The following is a 19,100-nucleotide window of genomic DNA, read 5'->3' as shown; positions in this document are numbered from 1 at the left end:
AGGAGCAACTGAAACAGGCTGCATGCTGGTTGATGTATGTGCACTTGACTCAAGCATTGCATGGTTAAAGCCCTTCCCCACTTGCTGTACGGGAATCTGCTAGAAAGTGCTGTGATTTCAAATCTCGTGGCTCTCTGGGGTCTTAAAACACATACTCTCTTGGTTTGTTGGTCTGCTTCTGTAGTGAGAACGTGTTGTCCTGTTGGAAGATGTGAAGAACATCCAGGCCACCTGGGTTGGCTGGAAGACTGTTTACTTAGCCTAGCAGGGTGAAGGACACTGTCTCAGCTGAACTCTGGACACGCACACACATACATATACACTGATATGCACACACTCATCCCCCTCCCTTTCCAAACGCCTTCGACGCTTATTCCCTTCCAATGCTGACGGTGGATCAAGGAGACCAGCGCACAGGCTGCAGGCCCGGATGTACTGTCTAAATCGGCTGTCTCTCACCCTTTACCCACCCCTGTTGCTTGTCATGTGTTTCTTTGGCGTATTTAGAGTTTTTTTTTCATGTGCAGAGGTGTTTTTTTCTGTTCTCAAACTGATCTCCCTGTTGAAGCTCAGTCTGGGGGGAGTTATTTTTTTTCTCCTTATCTTTCCTCATGTGGTGCATTTTCCATTGTTATACCTCTCTGACCTGTCTTCCCCATGTGATGTTTGTGTAATGTATGTATGGTCAGAAGGGTAAGTCGGCGCTGGCAAAGGTCGGCAGCCTTAACCCAATTTCCTTCGGGGTCAACCTTCAGGATCAATAAAGTTTTATTGAATTGAATTGAATTGAATTGAACATGTCATAGTAGTGGTTCTCCTGGGCTCTGCCAACATTAAATAATCTATATAGCACGTAGACCATGTTGTTCAAAAAAAGAATTGGTGAAAATGTGACACTTTACATTTTAAATCCTAAACCTAACCTGTTCTGTTCAGCACATCTTATTATGATAGGCATGATTTCAACAAGGTGCTAGAAAAATTCCTCAGAGTTGTTTGTTCTTATTGACATGATTGCATCACTCCGCTATTGCAGAACAGTTGATTGCAAATCTTCCGTTCCACCACATCCCAAAAATGCTCTATTGGGTTGAGACCTACTAGTAGCTGTGAATGGCATTTGTGTACAGTGATCTCATTTTCATGTTTGGGAAATCTAAATGAAATGCATACATGGTGGTATATACAGGGATGGACAGCAGCAATACTCAGGTAGACTGTGGTATTTGAACAACGGTCAGTTAGTAATAATGACCCCTAAGTGCACTAAGAAAAGAAAATCCCCCACACCACCACTAGCAGCAGCAGCAGCCTGAATCTTTGGTTTAAGGCAGAACGGAAGGTTTTCCAAATTATGACCCAACCATCTGGAAGTTGCAGGACAAATAAAGGCTCACAAGACCAGACAGCATTTTTCCAATTTCCTATTGTCCAAGTTTGGTGAGCCCTGTGAATTGTAGCCTCAGTTTCCTGTTCTGAGCTTACAGGAGTGGTGCCCATTATGGTCTTCTGCTGCTTTAGCCTGCCAGCTTCAAGGTTTCACATGTTGCTCTTCAAAGTATGCTCTTTTACATACCTTGGTTGTAACACGTTTTTATTTTAGTTACCGTTGCCTTCCCATCAAATCGAAGCAGTCTGGCCAATCAACACTGACAACTACAAGACACTTCTGCAGAACTGCCACTCAATGGATATTTTTTCTGTAAACCATAGACATGGTTCTGTTGAATATAAGTAATTGTCAGCCCAGCCTATGTGATATAAACATCCATGCCACTTAAGTCACCTTTTTTCACTTTGAACTTGAGCGGTTTGTCTTGACTGGCTGACTTTAAGACCAGGTTGCTGTTGTGTTCAATAACGTTATATAATTACTTATGCTGTAATGGGAATGACTGTTAAGTAACTGCAAAGTTAGTTCTTGTGGTGCTCTCAAGCTTATAATGATTTTATTTAGTAATTAGTTTAAGATAGTGAACTTCCTTTAAGGCAATACAACTAAGTAAGAAGAACTAAAGTTTGAAAAGCTGTGACCATTAGTAGAATATTGAATATAATTGAAGTTTTCAATGAGTTATCATGTGACTATGGTCACAATGTTATAGCATTAGAGCTGCCAGAGAACAAAAACTGTATATTAAAATATGTACAGAGTAACACATTACAAAATAACTAAAATATTAATTAGATTAAATATTATAGTTTGAATATGTGATCCCTGACAGTGGCAGAGGATGCAAAATATCTGTTCCTCAACTAGAAACAGGAAATAATCATTAGGAACCTGTGGTACATGAAGCTTGTATGAGTTACCTGTTCTTCATTCTGTCAGCACAGTAAATTTTCACAGTTTTCCTCTCCACAGACCAAAATTTTAAGAATTTCCAAATGTGATTCTAACATTCCCACTTCCTACCCCTACCCCCTTTTTTCTGTTTTTTTTTTTTTTTTTTTTTTTTTAATTTCACTTCTTTAGGGTCTGAATGCCAACTTTGTACGTGATGGAGTTGGGCAGGCAACTCTGTTTGAAGATGAGGAAACCTAGGAAACCCCAGACTTCTTCCTCACCTGCTTCCATTAAAGGCCTGGAAATCCACTTTTACAGACTTGACATTGACCCACTGAAATACCCAAAAGGCCACTACACTGCTGAGAACCTCTGCGTGGACGCTGCCAAGAAATGCTGTAAGTGGCTGACTTGTTTACAGAATTGTCATTTGCCAGTTCTTTGATTTAATCTTTTCCTGTTGCAGTAATTAAGAGTGTATTTTCCTTTTTTCTCTGTAACTGAATATAGTATATAGTAAAATGGGTTATCCAGATTCAAAAGACAAAAGCATAAAGTTATTAATAATGATTAGCTTTAATCTTATACCTATTGCGTGCAATCTTACATATGCTGACTGTCAAGTTTTAGATTTTGTCAAAATCAGAAAAGTATATTAAGCAAAAGTACACTTCTTTTTGTCTCTGTTTAAAAATAATAACAATAATAATGGATTGCATTTATATAGCGCTTTTCTAGGCAGCCAAAGTGCTTTACAATTCCACTATTCATTCACTCTCACATTCACACACTGGTGGAGGCAGCTACAGTTGTAGCCACAGCTGCCCTGGGGCAGACTGACAGAAGCGAGGCTGCCATATTGTGCCATCGGCCCCTCTGGCCATCACCAGTAGGCGGTAGGGTAAAGTGTCTTGCCCAAGGACACAACGACCAGGACAGAAAGAGCTGGGGATCGAACCGGCAACCTTCCGGTTACAGATGAGCTTCCCAACCCCCTGAACCACAGTTGTGGAACCAGATTATATTCGTTGTCTCTTAAACAGTCTCATTGCCTTTACATGTATGCACATTTATTTCTCTAACTAAACAATAATACTGTTAGCTGCCTAGCTTCCATTGTCACAATGGTGGGATTTCAAACTTGATACTGAGAACCAGGAACATACATGATACTTTATGGAACTTTGGTATTGAAAGGTACCAGAAGCTTCAGTTTTGGTGACATCCAGACAAATGTGAACAATGTTTAAATGTGAGGCTGTAAGAAGGAGTAAGAAAGATATCAATATCATCATTGCAGCTTTTTACCTGCAACAACTCACTTTCACCCAAGTGTGAGGTGAAAGTAAAAACATATGAAACATACGAAATAAAAGCTGTTGTTGCTGCTGTGCAAATGTAGCTCTGTAGTGTGAAATGTCTCCCAACTGCTGTCCTTTTACTGCCAGCTTCCTCCATGCTATGTTAGCACTCTGGCTAACAGCCAGTACTCTGCTGCCGTTGCATGGTGTAGTTAACTAAATAGAACTGAATTGAATAGAAATGCTGTAGATCAGTGCATTGTCTCCAGTATCTTATCCAGCTATTCGGGATCCAACCAGATATCTGATCCAGATATCAGACTGGCACATCCCAAGTCAGAACAACAGATGGACAGAGTGGAGCCTTTTCTACGAGTCATAAAACATTTCATCTTTTGCAACGATATAGTGGTCTATGCTCTCTATGTGTCTGTTTAGAAGCAGATTGTATTCCATATCTCTTAAACACTCTCTTTAAACAGGCTGTAATCCTCTTCCAATGTCATTATTCTAATAGCCTGACTATTGATCCCCCCCCCCCCCCCCCCCTCTGCTTTTCTGTCTCTCAGCTATCTCTCCCTTGTGCCATAACCTATTTGCCCTGTACGATGAGCTCACTGGCACTTGGTATCCCCCAAACTACGAGTTCGAGGTCACAGATGAAACCAGTATCAAGTTCCACTATCGCATGAGGTAAGAATGATGTCACGGCAGCAAATGAGCGCTCTGGAGTAGGGATGGGTACCGATATCCGGTGCCATTATGGCACTGGTTCTGACATAAACGGTAGTAACCAGACCGAAAAGCAGCGCACATTTCGGTGCTTGTTTTTTTTTTTCCTGAGATGTCATACACTTTGGATTCTAGCCAATCATTTTACCTTTCCAAGGATAGTAGGCAGGCCCAGGTACGTACGTTCTTTTAGAGCAGAGCTACAGATCAAAAATGACCAAGGTGATGCGGTCAAAAGTCTGGCTGTACTTCACAGCAAAAGATGCAAACTCAGCAGCCTGCAACAAGTGCTTTAAGCTGATACTGTGCAAAGGAGGTAACACCTCAAATCTGATGAAACACCTGGCGACACATAGCGTTTTTTTTTTAAAGCCGAGAAATGCACCGTATTTGATAGCTTGCTACAAAACCTCACACCGAGCACATCTACTGCGGGTGTGGTAAATCTCCATTAGTGAGTTAGTGCGTATCGCCTCGTGCGTGCGGCTGGACGGTGCTTATCATTTTGCAGAAATAAAATAAAACCTAAACGATACCCATCCCTACTCTGGAGTTGAATACTCTAATTTTTTATCATATGTGAATTGTTTCCTGTATTGTATCAGAGGGTGTACATTTCGTGATACCAGAAGAGAATACTGCAAATAAAGTTAAACACTGCCAGGCTTTCTTTGCTTTAGTTGACTTGATAAATCTAAAACCCCAGCAGGAAGCAACGGGTTTCACATTATAAACTTTCTCTGTAAAGCAGCACAATTTGCTTCAGGCTCTGTGCATACTCACATAAAAAGGGGCATTTCATGGGTCATTCATGTTAATTATTTTATTGCTGAAAGTGCACTTGGGGCTATTGTTGGGTTTTTTTTGTTTTGTTTTTTTCGCTAAGGTGATGACTGCACATTAGAGCTCTGAACTGGAGACATTTAAAAATGAAATATTATTGCCCCATAACCTGACAAAGAAGATCAAAGGGAAATTATTTTTATTGACTGAACAGGTATTCTTAGCATGTGTTCTGTATTATGCAATGCAACACAGTTTGTAATTAATTCTATGGTTCTATTAAGGTACAGCTTAACAGTTTTCACATATAAAACATATTTCCCCTATAGCGACTCGACTGTATTTAGAACATGCCGTAAATGAAAGAGTCAGCTTGTGCTTTCAGCTGATTTTAAACCGTAACTGGTCAGGGGCAGGTTAACGTGGTCTTTCGCAACACATAATACTCTGACTTTAAGCTCGACATAGTTTGCTAAGCTGTAATCCCTCCTAGCTAATATGAGGGACTTGGTTGGGTCCCCTGACAACCCCCCTGATAACCAGCTAGGACAAGTTGCATACTGTATGATGCTCCGAGCCCGATAAAGCCTGACTCAAGAGGTATGGGCTAAAAAGCGAGATTATAGCTTACATCTCAGAGCATCATGCAGTATGCAACTTGTCCTAGCTGGTTATCAGGGGGTTGTCAGGGGACCCAACCAAGTCTTTACAGGCCAGACAGAATATTAGGTGCTGGAATCTGGGCATTGCAACTCAGGCAGAAATTAAAGACGGGAACCTTGACTTGCCTCCTCCTAGCTAGGAACACTGTCAATTAGGTATGGAATCTCTCCTCGCTTGTTGGGATAGAGCAGTGGTTCAAACTGTATTAAAGCAACCATGTCCCAAAAACCCAAAGACACTATTAAGACTAAATTATTTTGTTTCACTTTTGTTTAGCACAAGCTAAGAATTCAGACTTCTGGATAGGGCAGAATTGCTTCCTTATATGGTTTTTTCTGTACTTGTAAGCCATTCTGTGTGCTCTGATTTAAAACAAAAACTTGTCAGCATCAGACATTTTTTCATAAATACGAGTGCTCTTTAAGTAAGACGATAGGATAAGATATTTCACAATAATAGAATAGAATAAAAATGTCTGGACCAAATGATATATTTGTGATTGATTGGGGAGTTTGGTCATTTCTGGATTACAGCTTTAGTTTTTGCAGCGAGAATTTGTTGTTACTGTGGCGTGTTTTGAACCCCAAATTGAAATGAAACATTTGCTAGACCTTATTTAAAAAAAGAGAAAGGAAAACCAACACAGGACTCAGCTGAAGGTCAAGGTGAGTGAGGGAGTTGTTTTGCTGCTCATAAAATAATATAGTCTTACAACAGCTATAAAAGGAACTAAAAATAGGAACAGAAAGCAGTTTGTTCGACCATTTCGCGTGATAATGGCAAAGTATTGCAACAGACTCGACCCAGTGAAGAATACTTCAGTGAAGAGTTTATTTTGCCAGTTTTTTAAAACCAGTAAAATAATGCCATATTTGTACTTGACTCTACTACCCCACTGTACTGTGCTACTCACAACTTGAGTAGCATGTCATGCAAAGAGGAAAAAAACCCCACTGTGGTGTCAGTTACACTTCCTCTTTATCTGTGCTCTGTTTTGGCAATAGCTAGTAGAGGGAAAATCAAGTGTACATAGAGCCTAACTGTGGTGCATATTTTTTGTATGAGCTTCTTGTATCAAAGTGCAGCCACCTAAAAACAAGTGAGTTATTATGATCATATCATGATATGAACATGGTCTAAACAAAGCACACACAAAGATAAAAATACCATCAGGATAGATTTATATAAGGTCAGAAAGTAGCAAAACAGAGCGTAGATGCAGATATTTTTTTTTAAAAAGTTGTAATATTAGAGAATATCGGATGGCATATTTGACAGTATTAATATATCAGTTTTATCAGGTTTTATTAAATTCATGACCTTTTATTGAGCCCTCATTATTTGTTTTATTACTTCTTACTCTTCTTTTCATTCATTTTTCAGTGTTGCTTTGATTTAGGTTACTACTGTTTTGTGCATTGCCCTTTGTCTATTGTTGTTCTTTGAAGGATGTAGACAGATACATGGTGTACACGTATTTCCTCTGTAAAGCACAGGCTAGCTTTAAAATTGCTTCGTTTCAGAGAAAACAGGAAAACGGGTCAAAAAGTAAAAGAAAAAAAACAACAACCAAAAAACCAAAACCTCAAACCTGAGATGGTGGTGTCACTGCCCAGCACTGAAACGCTAACTGGAAAGTCAAATGGAGATGACAGATTAAAAGAGTAACAGAGTAAAAGTCAGCATGGACAGTTTTACATTTCAATCACTCATCATCAGTAATGTGATGCAGACCCACATAAAAAGAAAAACGAAGAAACCAAAGCCATAAATTCCCTCATGTGTATTTATGCTGTGCTGTTAACCAGTCCTCTATCTCTCTGCTGTCAGGTTTTATTTCAGAAACTGGCATAGCTCCATTGAAGGAGAGCCGTATGTCTGGAGGCACTGCATCAGTAAACTCAAAGGAAACAGCCCACAGAAAATACCAGAGGGAACACCGTTACTGGATGCTGACTCCTTGACTTACCTGTTTACTCAGGTTTGTGCTTGCAAGGTTTAGTTTAGACCCTGAATTATTATACTGGTTTTTGTATACACAAGCTTTTACCCATTTATTGTTGCATGTATCAAGAATATAATATCTCAGATCACAGAAAGATCCACTTTGACTCAACTTAACATTTGAATGTTTTTGGTGTGTTATTTTCTTCTTAGTTTTACTTTAAAATCCCATGAAAACACATTATCAATGAAAGCTCATTTTAAAACAACATCAGCTGGTACTCATGGTTTTTTTTTTGGTTTTTTTTTTGGTTTTTTTACAGTGTGTACAATCAGTTTTCCATTAGAGTTCTGTTATGATCAGATGTGTTTGCTGTTTGTCTGATTATCTGCTAAGGATAAATGTATATTTGTTGCACAGAGCCAAAATGACTTTCAGACTGGCGTAGTTCCACTCAGGAGCCCCCAGTCAGAGGCAGAGCAACATGAGATAGAAAACGAGTGTTTGGGCATGGCTGTGCTTGCAATCACTCACTACGCCATGAACGAGAAAATGCCTCTGTCCACTGCTTCCCATGAAATCAGGTAACACAGCTTTTTGATTATTGCCAAAAAAAACGACACCTACTACTAAAATACAGACAGCAGCACAGTGTTTTATTGTATTGACAAAAATGTTTATGCATTCTGTCTTGATCCCCTCCTCTCCCCATTTCCCAGCTACAAACGTTTCATCCCAGATTCGCTGAACCGCAACATTAAGCAGCGTAACATTCTGACACGGATCCGCATCAACAACGTGTTCAAGAAATTCCTCACTGAATTCAACAGTCGCACAGTAAAGGACAGCAACATCACGACATACGACCTGAAGATCAAGTACCTGGCCACGTTGGAGGGTCTGGTCAGCAGCATGGGCAGCGAGGTTTTTGAGCCTTCTTCACTTAGTGTAATTCAGGAGGGAGACTTCTGCAATGGAAGTTACTACGGTAAGTAACTGGAGTGGTGAGAAGGTGCTAATCATGATTTTAGTTTCCCAGGGAGTGTTCCAGATTTGTGACATGCAACAGCTCAGGTTGTAGAAAAAAGCACCCTGGCATATTATTTTTTGACTTCCAGCATGACCCAAATTTTTCAGAAGATTTTGAGTAACGAAAGATTCAAACAGTTACTGAGTTAATCCCTGTTAGAGTTTGAGACCAGTCAGGGAATAATACATATAATGAGGAAAACTGTAATTGCTACTCTACCACAAAACTGAGATAACGGCTTGTCTTTACTGTCCTCTGACAGTAGTTTAATTAGCTGCATTGATCTATAGTTGGCAGTGGTTTGGTATGTTTACATGTAGGCTCCCTGTGGTGTCCCACTAGCAGATCTGCAAGAGAGAGAAAAAAAGGTTTGCACCTTGTTGACATCCAAATATACCCAAGACACAGTGAGAACTTTTGCAATGGCTAAAAAACAAAAGTGAAAGAGGATGTTTACACATTGTAACATTAACCCACTTATTACTTAGTAGACCACACCCCGTACTTTTCTAAATAACATGTGAAGATTACAAACACTATAGGGCTGATTACTGAAAGTAATCTGGGGATCTGAGTTTGTTTGTTTGTTTTTCCCTTTTAAACATAAAGTCACCATAGTTAATAACAGATTATTTTGTAAACAATCTTTGTGTAAAATGTTATGTTTCTATGCAACTACTACAATATACGTTTGCTATGTTTACCTGTTTCCAGGATATTATAATCAGAGTCTAGGACACGCTCAGAGTCAGAACATGGAGGCAAGCCGTGACATGCAGGTCCTGGTTACCGGCACCACTGGTATTTCCTGGAGGACGAAACCCACTACAGTGAGTAAAAACCTCAAGGGCCTTTAGTTTCACAATGGTAAATTGAGTAGCAAACAAGTAGTGGACAGATCTCTAACCTGTTATTTGAGAATCCCAGAGACAGCACACCCATTTAATCTGGCCTTAATTTATAAACAAATGAGGAAAACTTAACTTACTGGTGGGTGTTAACAAGTTCATACAAACTTCAGTAAGTTAGGAAATGTGTGCAAAATTGATAAATGTAATCAGTGGCTTTAATAGAAATATTAAATGTCAAACATTGTAATATTTAAAGTATTTTAGTAAAACATTTTATTTTAACATCGCTTAATCACTCGATACATCTCTGATGCACTGAGATCTGTTACAGAATGTCATTGAGACTTTGAAAAGGTGATGCAGCATTTTCAGATTGGCTAAGAAAAAATTATATCCGTGTGTTTGCTTTGTTTGCTTTGTAAACAGTCGTCTGTGGCCTGTAGAGAAAAAGGAAAGTCAAAGAAGAACAAACATGATGCAAAACAGAAGACTGACAAAAAGAAAGATGCAAACGAAGGCTGGGTGGTCTTCTGTGACTTCCATGAGATCACGCATACTGTCATCAAAGAGGCGATGGTCACCATCTATAAACAGGACAACAAGAAGATGGTGAGACTAGTGTGTGTGTGTGTGTGTGTGTGTGTGTGTGTGTGTGTGTGTGTGTGTGTGTGTGTGTGTGTGTGTGTGTGTGTGTGTGTTTTTCCTTTAGTGTTTGCTCAAATGCGTACTTAAAATTTTAAAACTTTTCATTTATAAGTAAAACCAGAAATTGCAATTAAAGTGTTATTAATAATATCTTAAATAAGAATTGTATAAGGATTCATTGTTGAGAAGCCCTGTAGCTTGTTTCTTGCATTCTCTACATTGGTTGTGTTTTTGTTTTTGTATTGTTTTTTTCACCTGCCAAATCAAAGATGGCGCCTCGCTACATTTTATTAGCCATGACAAATTATTTTATCATACTTAATTGTGAAATTAAATTTGAGTTTGTCATTCATCACTGCTCATACTACAGGGCTCGAGAGTGCTGTGGAGTGTTTGTAATAGCTGCTACTTTGATTACTTCTTCCCTTCCTGCTTTCCTTCATCACTCTTTGGATGTCTCTGCACTTTTCAGGAGCTGCTGTTGGATACAAGGGCAGAGGCTCTGTCCTTTGCAGCCCTTGTGGACGGGTACTTCAGGCTGACTGTGGATGCCCATCACTACCTGTGCAAGGAGGTGGCTCCGGCTTCAGTGGTACACAACATCACCAATGGTTGCCACGGACCCATCAGGTTTGTACTGGCAATTTTATTTGAGGAGGATGAGAATGTGCCACATGCAGTTTTATCAAACAAATTCATCATTTGTTGCATGTCATGTTACTGGACAAGGTGATTAAGTCACATCGCAGGCTGAAAAATGTCAAAGTAGAAGCTCCTATAAGAACCTCCATCAAATTTTCCTTGTAGCTTAATATTTCTGGGATATCTTGATTGAACAGCTGTCTCCGGTCAGGTCAGTTAAATCAAATGTCTCGTTGTTTTTCTTTTTGCAGTACGGAGTACGCCGTCCAAAAACTGCGCCAGGAGGGCAATGAGGAGGGCGCCTACATCCTGCGCTGGAGCTGTACTGAATACCAGTACATCATCATCACTGTGGTTTGCAGTGAGGTACTATAGATCTACTGATTAACTGACAAATTCACAAAACACTACTTACCTAAATTTTATTTACTAATTTTTAAATGAGAACAGCAATTTTGGGTTGAGGGGACCACTGTAGACCTCAAATGTATTCAAGCACACAGCCATCTTTGTTGGTCTCTGTTAAATTTCTACAAGCCTGTTTGCCATTCAAAAGCTTAGGAAAAATAATTGAAAGCTGAAGAATTAGCGATTGTTAAATTCTGGCGCCCTTTTCCATAGTTTGTCGGGGTTTTTTCTCTCTGCTTTCTTCTCTTTTCTCTCAATCTCATGCGGTTGCAGCAGATGGCTGTCCTCCCTGCTCCTAGTTCTGGCTGAGGTCTTCTCCTTTTAAAAGGGAGTTTTTCCTTCCCACTGTCACCAAATGCTTGCTCATAGAGGGTCTTTTAATTGTTGATTGTTGATAAAAGAACTACTTGTTTAAAATGAAAAAATTGTTTATTGTTCATCCAGATTGACTTGAGGGAGTCTCGTCCTGTGCGCCAATACAAGAACTTCCAGATTGAGGTTACCCCCAGTTCCTTCACTCTACACGGCACAGATACATCACAATCCACTCTCAAGGAGCTGCTTGAGCACCTGGAGGGCCAGAATCTGCGTAGCGACAACCTTCAGTTCCAGTTGGTCCGCTGCTGCCCCCCACAGCCAAGAGGTAAGCTTAATGAAAAATAAACAATGGCATTCACAGTAAATGAAGACAAGCTCACAGCATTGCAAATTTACATTATTATTTTCAAGACAAGAATAATAACACAAACACACGAATAGGAACTCTGCATTTTACATCCGTAAATTGACTATTTTTAATGCACAGTCTTACTGCATATGGTAATTTTAACAGTGTTGAATTAATGACACAATAAAGTAATTTCACTGGTTCACAGCAGGTTTTTTCATACATATTGTACATGTAAAACATGTGGCACAGTTAAGCCTATGCAGTGTGTTCTTTTCTCCATCATCATCATCATAAAAGGCAAACTCCAACTTTAATACTGGGTAGGATCAGACATACAACAGATTTTCGACCTATAAAGCTCAGGGAAACAAGTCATTCTTTTTCAGTGGGATATAAAGCTAGATTTATATTTGTTTTCAGGATATATTGGCATGATACCGCAATTATAAAAACTGCGTGTCATCTACTGACAATAGACAAAAATATGAGCACAGACATGAGTAACGATCAGTCTGTTTTGCCAAGATTGGTGCAAATTAGCAGGTCAAAAACTTAATTAGACCTAAGAGAAGCTGGTGAAAACACAAAAACAATGTCAGAATGTTTGAAATTTATGGAGACTGCATGTACGATTGGTGATTATTGCAGCTGGTCTCTAGATTAAGCTGACTCAGGATGTGAAGAAGAACACTGAGCAGTCTTGAGGAATGGCAGCCCGGAAACTTTACCAGTGGGACACATCGTTGTGTGCCTCAACTTCACAGGGTGTTTCAGTCTTTTATCACAAGCTATTCTGGCATTTTTAAGTTTCTTTTTACCTTACTTGGTTATGTTTCGGGATTAGTAATCTGATCTAGAATACAATATAAAAATTGTGGGACACATAATCAGCAGTGGACCTTGGATTCATTGGGGGTTTCGGCCATTATCACTAGACACCCTCATCCAAGGAGGTCCTGCCCGAGTTATATCAATAATTCAACGTGCATTTCCCTTTTTTTTTTTTTTTTTTCATGGGTGACTCACAGCCACCTTTTGGGCAACAAATCATTGTAAGATTGAGACGTAATTCTAGCTCATTCTAAGTCATAATAATGGCTTAGCTTGAAAATTGGTTTCGGATGTTTCAGAGCTCTGTGAGTGTGCACTGCTGAGGAACAATGAGCAGTGGCTTTGGTGCTTTCTGACACGTTCTTCATGGACTACTCTTTAAATAGAAATACTTAATTACTTAATTACTTTAATTTGAAATTTGTCATTGCAGCTTTATAGTGAATCCCAACAGTATATTTTTTTTACATCAAAAGACAGTTTTGCACTTTGTGCAGACTCTAAGTTGTGGATTGCTGTTGAAGTTTAGGTGACTCACTGAGAGTGAAGGGAAGCAGGTCTGGTCAGGTGTGTGTGTGTTTGTCTCTGTAAAATGGTGTCAGAGAGGAAGAGAGTTGTAAATGTGGGTTTCCGGAGCCAATCTAGTGCTCTTGTGTTTACTTCACTCAGGGAAAGGTAGAGCCATTTATGCATGGATGTGTTGGGCTGCTTGTGTTTGTTCAGGGTGTTGTGGTTCAGACAGTCATCTAAATGCTGGCTGCTTTCGGTTAGTCTTTGGTCGGGATGAGCTTTAGAGGAAGACAATAGACAGAAGTTGCTGTGTTGTCTCTGCTAAAATATTTATAAGGTGTTACACAACGCTCTGTCTACCACAATAACACCCTTATATGCTCACTTCCTGGGAACAGCATGCAGTTGACTTATTTATTGTTATTTTGGCTCTATGCAGGTTTTTGTTTATCTGTTCTGACAGTAAGATAAATTGTGAAAAATGCTGCAGGGTTTAAGAGTGGGTGAGTATGTGTTGCTTTGTAAGTATCTAGATTAAGGCGAGGTTTTAGAGGAGTATATAAAATATCTGATGGGACATGTGGGTGCAGGCTGTGTTTGGCTTTTAGCATGAAACCCAGATTGCATGTTACAGAATAGTGCTCGAGATGCTCTCCGAAATGATGGAGCACAGATGCTGGGTTTTTTCTTCCCCCTTAAACCACAGTGCGTTGGTTTTGTCACAGCAGTAGACACCCACAAACACACATGCATATAGGTAACAGGCACAAAGATACATCTTCACTTGTTCCTCCCACATGTCTCTGTATACACAAAAAATAAACTGAATCAGTATGGTAGCCGAATACGAATATCTGTTCACGTCATTGCCACATTGACGTAATTCTTGAATGCCCGTTTTACCACATTTAAACACGGTTCTTCTTTCATTCAGAACGCCAGGGCCTATATGATCATCTGTACATTTGTAAAATACAATACTTCACTGTAAAAATCATTCTTGCTTATACTTTTAATGTTATTGGATATTTGTATATTTTGATAATAAAGGCATGGTAGTTTTATCTTATTAAATATCAATAATATGTAATATATTAAATATATTAAAGCATCTACAGAGGTAGATTTAAAGTTTTCTAAACAGAATTTAAAATGATAAATACAGAACAGACAGACAGGCCATTTTTATATGAGGGCACACAGTTGTTCGCAAAAATAAGAATCTAAAGTATATCTTTTTAATATGTAATGCTTACAATCAAATCTGTTTTCTTTATGTTACAGAGATTTCAAATCTCCTCGTGGCCACCAAAAACAGAGCATCAGCCCCTAAGAGACACATGCCAGGCAATCAAGTCAGCTTCCCACGCATTCTCAAAGAGGACATTGAACAGGTACTCCTTCTCTCTTCTGTGTTAGTTTCCTTTTTTTGTTTATTCTTTAAATAAATCAAAGAATTACACTTTTTTACATTATTTTAAATGCATTCCGTCGCATTTTATAGTCCGGGCTCTGTTTTTTTTGTATGTGGAAATGAGAGTTACGATGTTTTTGAAAAACCTGTAATAAAATGCTGCAAAAACCTTTCTTGTAGGAGGTATACTTTTGCTTTAATACTTTACACTATAATCTTTTGGGCTCTCTGTTGTGTCAACCAGGAGGAGCACCTGGGTATAGGTACAAAAACCAACATTTACTCGGGCACTCTGAAGGTGAAGGGTGAGGAGGAGGATGATGCAGGATATACATCCTTCCAGGAAGTCAAGGTGGTCCTAAAGGTGCTGGGTTCTGGACACAGGGACATCTCCATGGTGAGCTCCTAAAGATGTGGAACATCCCAGAAAATTCCATCAAATTGTATCTATCCTGTAACATCTAACCATACTGAAATGTTTGTCTTTCTGTTGAAAGGCTTTTTTTGAAACGGCCAGTAAGATGCAACAAGTGTCCCATAAACATATTGTGCTGCTCTATGGAGTGTGTGTCCACCACCAGGAGAGTAAGTGCATATTAGAAGCGGTGTGGTTGTCTAATGAGGTTCTTATTCCTGTGGCTAAGGTTTTTGACACCTTTCTCTTTGTGTACCATAAGATATCATGGTGGAGGAGTTTGTCCAGCTGGGACCACTGGATGTGTTTATGAGGAGACAACAGACTCCACTCAGCACATCGTGGAAGTTCCAGGTGGCCTTGCAGTTGGCATCAGCCCTCAGTTACTTGGTAAGAGAGGAGAACAAAAGACACAGTCCATGAAAACTTGTTTTTAGCCATGGATTAATGTCAATATTAGCGTCTTTTATTAAATGTGAAAGCGTATCCTCTTGATTATGGACGAAAATGTGTTCTGTCCCGTGTTTGTTGTAGGAGGACAAAAAGCTGGTCCATGGCTTTGTGTGTGCTAAGAACATACTGCTGGCCAGAGACGGACTCGGTAATGATGAAGGAGGGCCATTCATTAAGCTCAGCGACCCAGGAATACCAATCACAGTGCTCACTAGAGAGGGTAAGTCCACATACAGACAGGCTCAGTTTGGATTACTAAAAATGAAACTTAAATGGTTACAGAATAGCTGCCATGGAAAATTTCACAGTAACTTCCACTTTTCTAGTCAGCTGTAACTGAAAGTAAAACCAGTGGATGAGTGTCAGAAAGTCATTGTGCAATCTATAAAGAAAAAGGATGTGTAGTATCTTTCTTAAAAGTTGTTTATGTAGCATTTTCAGTCCGAGAAACATTTCACTCAGCCTCTCATCCAGGTGACTAATATAGTAATACAATAGTATAGCAGTATAGTGCATGCTGCTAAGAGCCAATGATGGGGAAATCAAACAATCTCTGGCTAAGCACAACACAGAAGGAAATGGCCATCTCTGATCTGTGGAGGGGGCCATCTTACAATGCTGTGGTTGTGGCCATTCCCCAACTTTCTGTGAATGTTAGTCATGACCTTTGATCAGTGGTCAGGACAGTTTGCATATTAATGATCATGAAACTGGCCTCACGTCGGGGGTGTTACTTTCGGTCATTCTGCAAATGTAGTACTTATGAGCTTGGGGAAATCTGCAGTCAGCTGAGGCTGAGGAAATCACTGAGGTGAGTTACGAAACGTTTCTCCCACAAAATCAACTTTCTGGTATTTCCTTACGTGGATGATTGAGCGTGCATCAAGATGGATACAATCTTTGCTCGCTGTGGGGACAAAGCCTCCAGTCGTGGCCAAGTGGGTGGAATCACAAGCAGTAAGGAAGTTGACACAAGAGGGCGAGGCTCTGTGCTAAATACAGGCACTAGGAAGCTGGCTCTGGGCCATCTTGCTCTAAGTAATTACCTTAGACCCTCCTCATCCTCATCCATTATCATATTTACTTTTTCCATTCATGACAACGTGTTTTTCCGCACGACACTGATGTCAGACCGTCTTCTTACTGTTAGTCTTGTTACTACAAACTGTATGTTTAAGCCAAAATAATCAGGATTAAAACTGCAAACATAATTAGATGATGTTTAATTTGGCATTGAAACCAGTTTAAAAACAAACCAGGACACAAAATTTACGAAAACGACAACACATCAATGTTGGCTTGCTTGAGTGACACTTTATCTGATAAACAATTTTCACTTAAATGTGGGGTGACTACTGTTAGCTTTCTCTCTTTTTGCTTCTGTCGTGCCCTCATTTTCTTTCCACTCAACATAGAAAAGATACAAAATGAACATATTTCTGATGAAGCACAGGTAGTTGACCATAATTTAAGGCTAGGTATTGGATCAGAGAAGACAGCGCAACTAGGATATGTCTACTTTCAAATGGCTTATGTTTCTGCTTTTCTGCAAGAGTTATAAGTTGTGTGATGACCCAGTGCGCTTGTATAAACCACAGAACAGTTAGAACTGTTTCTGCACAAATGCCCACTGCCATATTCTCCTGGGAAGGCTCCTCCCTCACCATTTGTTCCCGGAACTTTACCGTTTTTTTCCCCATGTCTCCATCACTTTACTGATCAACTGGTTTTCCAGTTAGACATCGATGTTCTTGTACATGGATTTGATTGAACATAATGGATAAAGTGCTCAGAAACCCACTGGGAGCAGTCTTCAGTGCTTCCCAGCAATTTCAGATCACTTTGCTCAAAACCCTCTAATCCATTGTCGTCCCCCCCCCCCCAATTATGTAATTTCCCGCTCAGATATCTGTTCGGCTCCCCCGCCATTTCTTTCCTTCTTGACCTCTTAGTACTTACACTGCTCATCTATCTATCTAGTGGAGGTCAGCCAATCATTTAGCCCGTCTTCCAGTCAAAGCCGAGCCGGCCAATACAAAGCCTTTTTTTAAAATTTACTTCAAGCAGCAATTTAACATTTTGTGTCGGCTACCTGCCAGCTGGCTTGTCAGAGCTAGACTGTAATTAATTATTTTTCTTTGAAATTGGGGCATCGTGAGTGTGTAGACGCATAACCTGCCCTAAGATGTCTTTTACAGTGTGAAAAGTCCACACACACACACACACACACACATACACACTCACACACACACATGCATATGTTTTGGGGGTTTTAGCCGTTTATCAAGAACAAACTGGTGACGTTAGAGCCTGAGGATGATAACATGATTTGATAATTAAGTAAAAACATGTTGTTCACGGTTTCTTTTTTGCTTTTACTTCATGAAACTTGAAACTGCAAGTGCAACTTTTAAACAAAGTGGAGTTTGTTTGTGTCCACTTTGTGCAGAGTGTGTGCATCGTATCCCGTGGATTGCTCCAGAGTGTGTGAGGAATGCCTCGTCACTGGGTGTCGCAGCTGACAAATGGGGATTTGGTACTACTCTGTGGGAGATCTGCTATGATGGCGAGGTTCCCCTCAAAGACAAGAAGCTTACAGAGGTAAAGAGCACACACAAGCACTGATGATCATCCAACCAAGTGTCCCTCGGTTTCTTTCTGTTTTTGTTTTTTTTTAACCATCTCTGTCCATCCGTATCGACTGGTCAGTTTTCATGCAGCACCTTGTTCATACGTGTTTTCATGTCTGTTCTGAGCAGAAGGAGAGATTTTATGAAACAGAGTGCCAACTGGCCACCCCGGACTGCACAGAGCTAGCTGAACTCATGACCCACTGCATGAACTATGACCCCAAGAAGAGACCTTTCTTCAGGGCTATTGTCAGAGAGATGGATCAGCTCATAGAAAAAAGTATGTCCGAGTATGTCTGTACGTCATATAAAACCAGTTTTTACACTTTAATAAAGAGGCTGCACATATGAAACCTGAGCAGCATTAGATTTCAGTCATCGTATTGCTGCTGTGTCCAGCTTTTATTCGTTCTAGATGCTCAGAGTTGAAAAATGTTTAATTTAAGCCAATAACACTGCATAAGACTACAAAACAAGTGAAGTACAAGTTAAAACATTGTGATCTTTTTTTGTTTGTTTTGTTTTTTAAATATCGGCATGGTACCTGAATGTGAAGCATGCTTTCTATCTCATGGAGTAGCAGGCTGTGAACAGACTTGTTTACACTACTCAGAGGTTCTTGAGGAAGTTCACTGGGTGCATTGTCAGAGATCAGCCCCTCAAATGGGCCCCATGGCAGGATATTATACTCTCTTCTTCCACCTGCTGGTTAGAATTGGGTACTGCAACCCATTTTACTCAAGCCAGTTTTATCATATAATGAAACCCTAAGGGACAAAAATATTTCAAGCTACTATATTTCTCACTGTTTGTGAGTATTGTTTGTTTGTTTGAATTTTTTGTTAGAATTAGGTAAATATTCAAAATGATGACACGTAAAAAGTTTTGCC

The 19,100-nt window shown here is 39.8% G+C and overlaps 1 protein-coding gene across 3 annotated transcripts in view; it reads left to right on the top strand.

The window, feature by feature from the left end:
* The window catches only part of jak1 (Janus kinase 1), a 30,156-nt gene that overhangs the window by 5,821 nt on the left and 5,235 nt on the right, over positions 1-19,100 (top strand). For all 3 annotated transcript variants that reach the window (XM_026146093.1, XM_026146091.1, XM_026146094.1), the window contains exons 2-18: positions 2,477-2,685; positions 4,158-4,281; positions 7,597-7,747; positions 8,132-8,295; positions 8,431-8,699; positions 9,456-9,571; positions 10,019-10,201; positions 10,710-10,867; positions 11,131-11,245; positions 11,732-11,930; positions 14,583-14,692; positions 14,957-15,109; positions 15,210-15,297; positions 15,390-15,517; positions 15,662-15,800; positions 18,030-18,181; positions 18,340-18,490. In XM_026146093.1, coding sequence (XP_026001878.1) covers positions 2,484-2,685; positions 4,158-4,281; positions 7,597-7,747; positions 8,132-8,295; positions 8,431-8,699; positions 9,456-9,571; positions 10,019-10,201; positions 10,710-10,867; positions 11,131-11,245; positions 11,732-11,930; positions 14,583-14,692; positions 14,957-15,109; positions 15,210-15,297; positions 15,390-15,517; positions 15,662-15,800; positions 18,030-18,181; positions 18,340-18,490 — 2,602 coding nt within the window. In that variant the 5' untranslated portion in view covers positions 2,477-2,483. The remainder of the gene's footprint in view (positions 1-2,476; positions 2,686-4,157; positions 4,282-7,596; positions 7,748-8,131; positions 8,296-8,430; positions 8,700-9,455; positions 9,572-10,018; positions 10,202-10,709; positions 10,868-11,130; positions 11,246-11,731; positions 11,931-14,582; positions 14,693-14,956; positions 15,110-15,209; positions 15,298-15,389; positions 15,518-15,661; positions 15,801-18,029; positions 18,182-18,339; positions 18,491-19,100) is intronic.

The sequence above is a fragment of the Astatotilapia calliptera genome, chromosome 17 (assembly GCF_900246225.1).
Source record: "Astatotilapia calliptera chromosome 17, fAstCal1.2, whole genome shotgun sequence".
Lineage (NCBI taxonomy): Eukaryota > Metazoa > Chordata > Actinopteri > Cichliformes > Cichlidae > Astatotilapia > Astatotilapia calliptera.
Note: the sequence above shows the minus strand (reverse complement) of the source record. Positions and strands in the feature narration are given on the sequence as shown.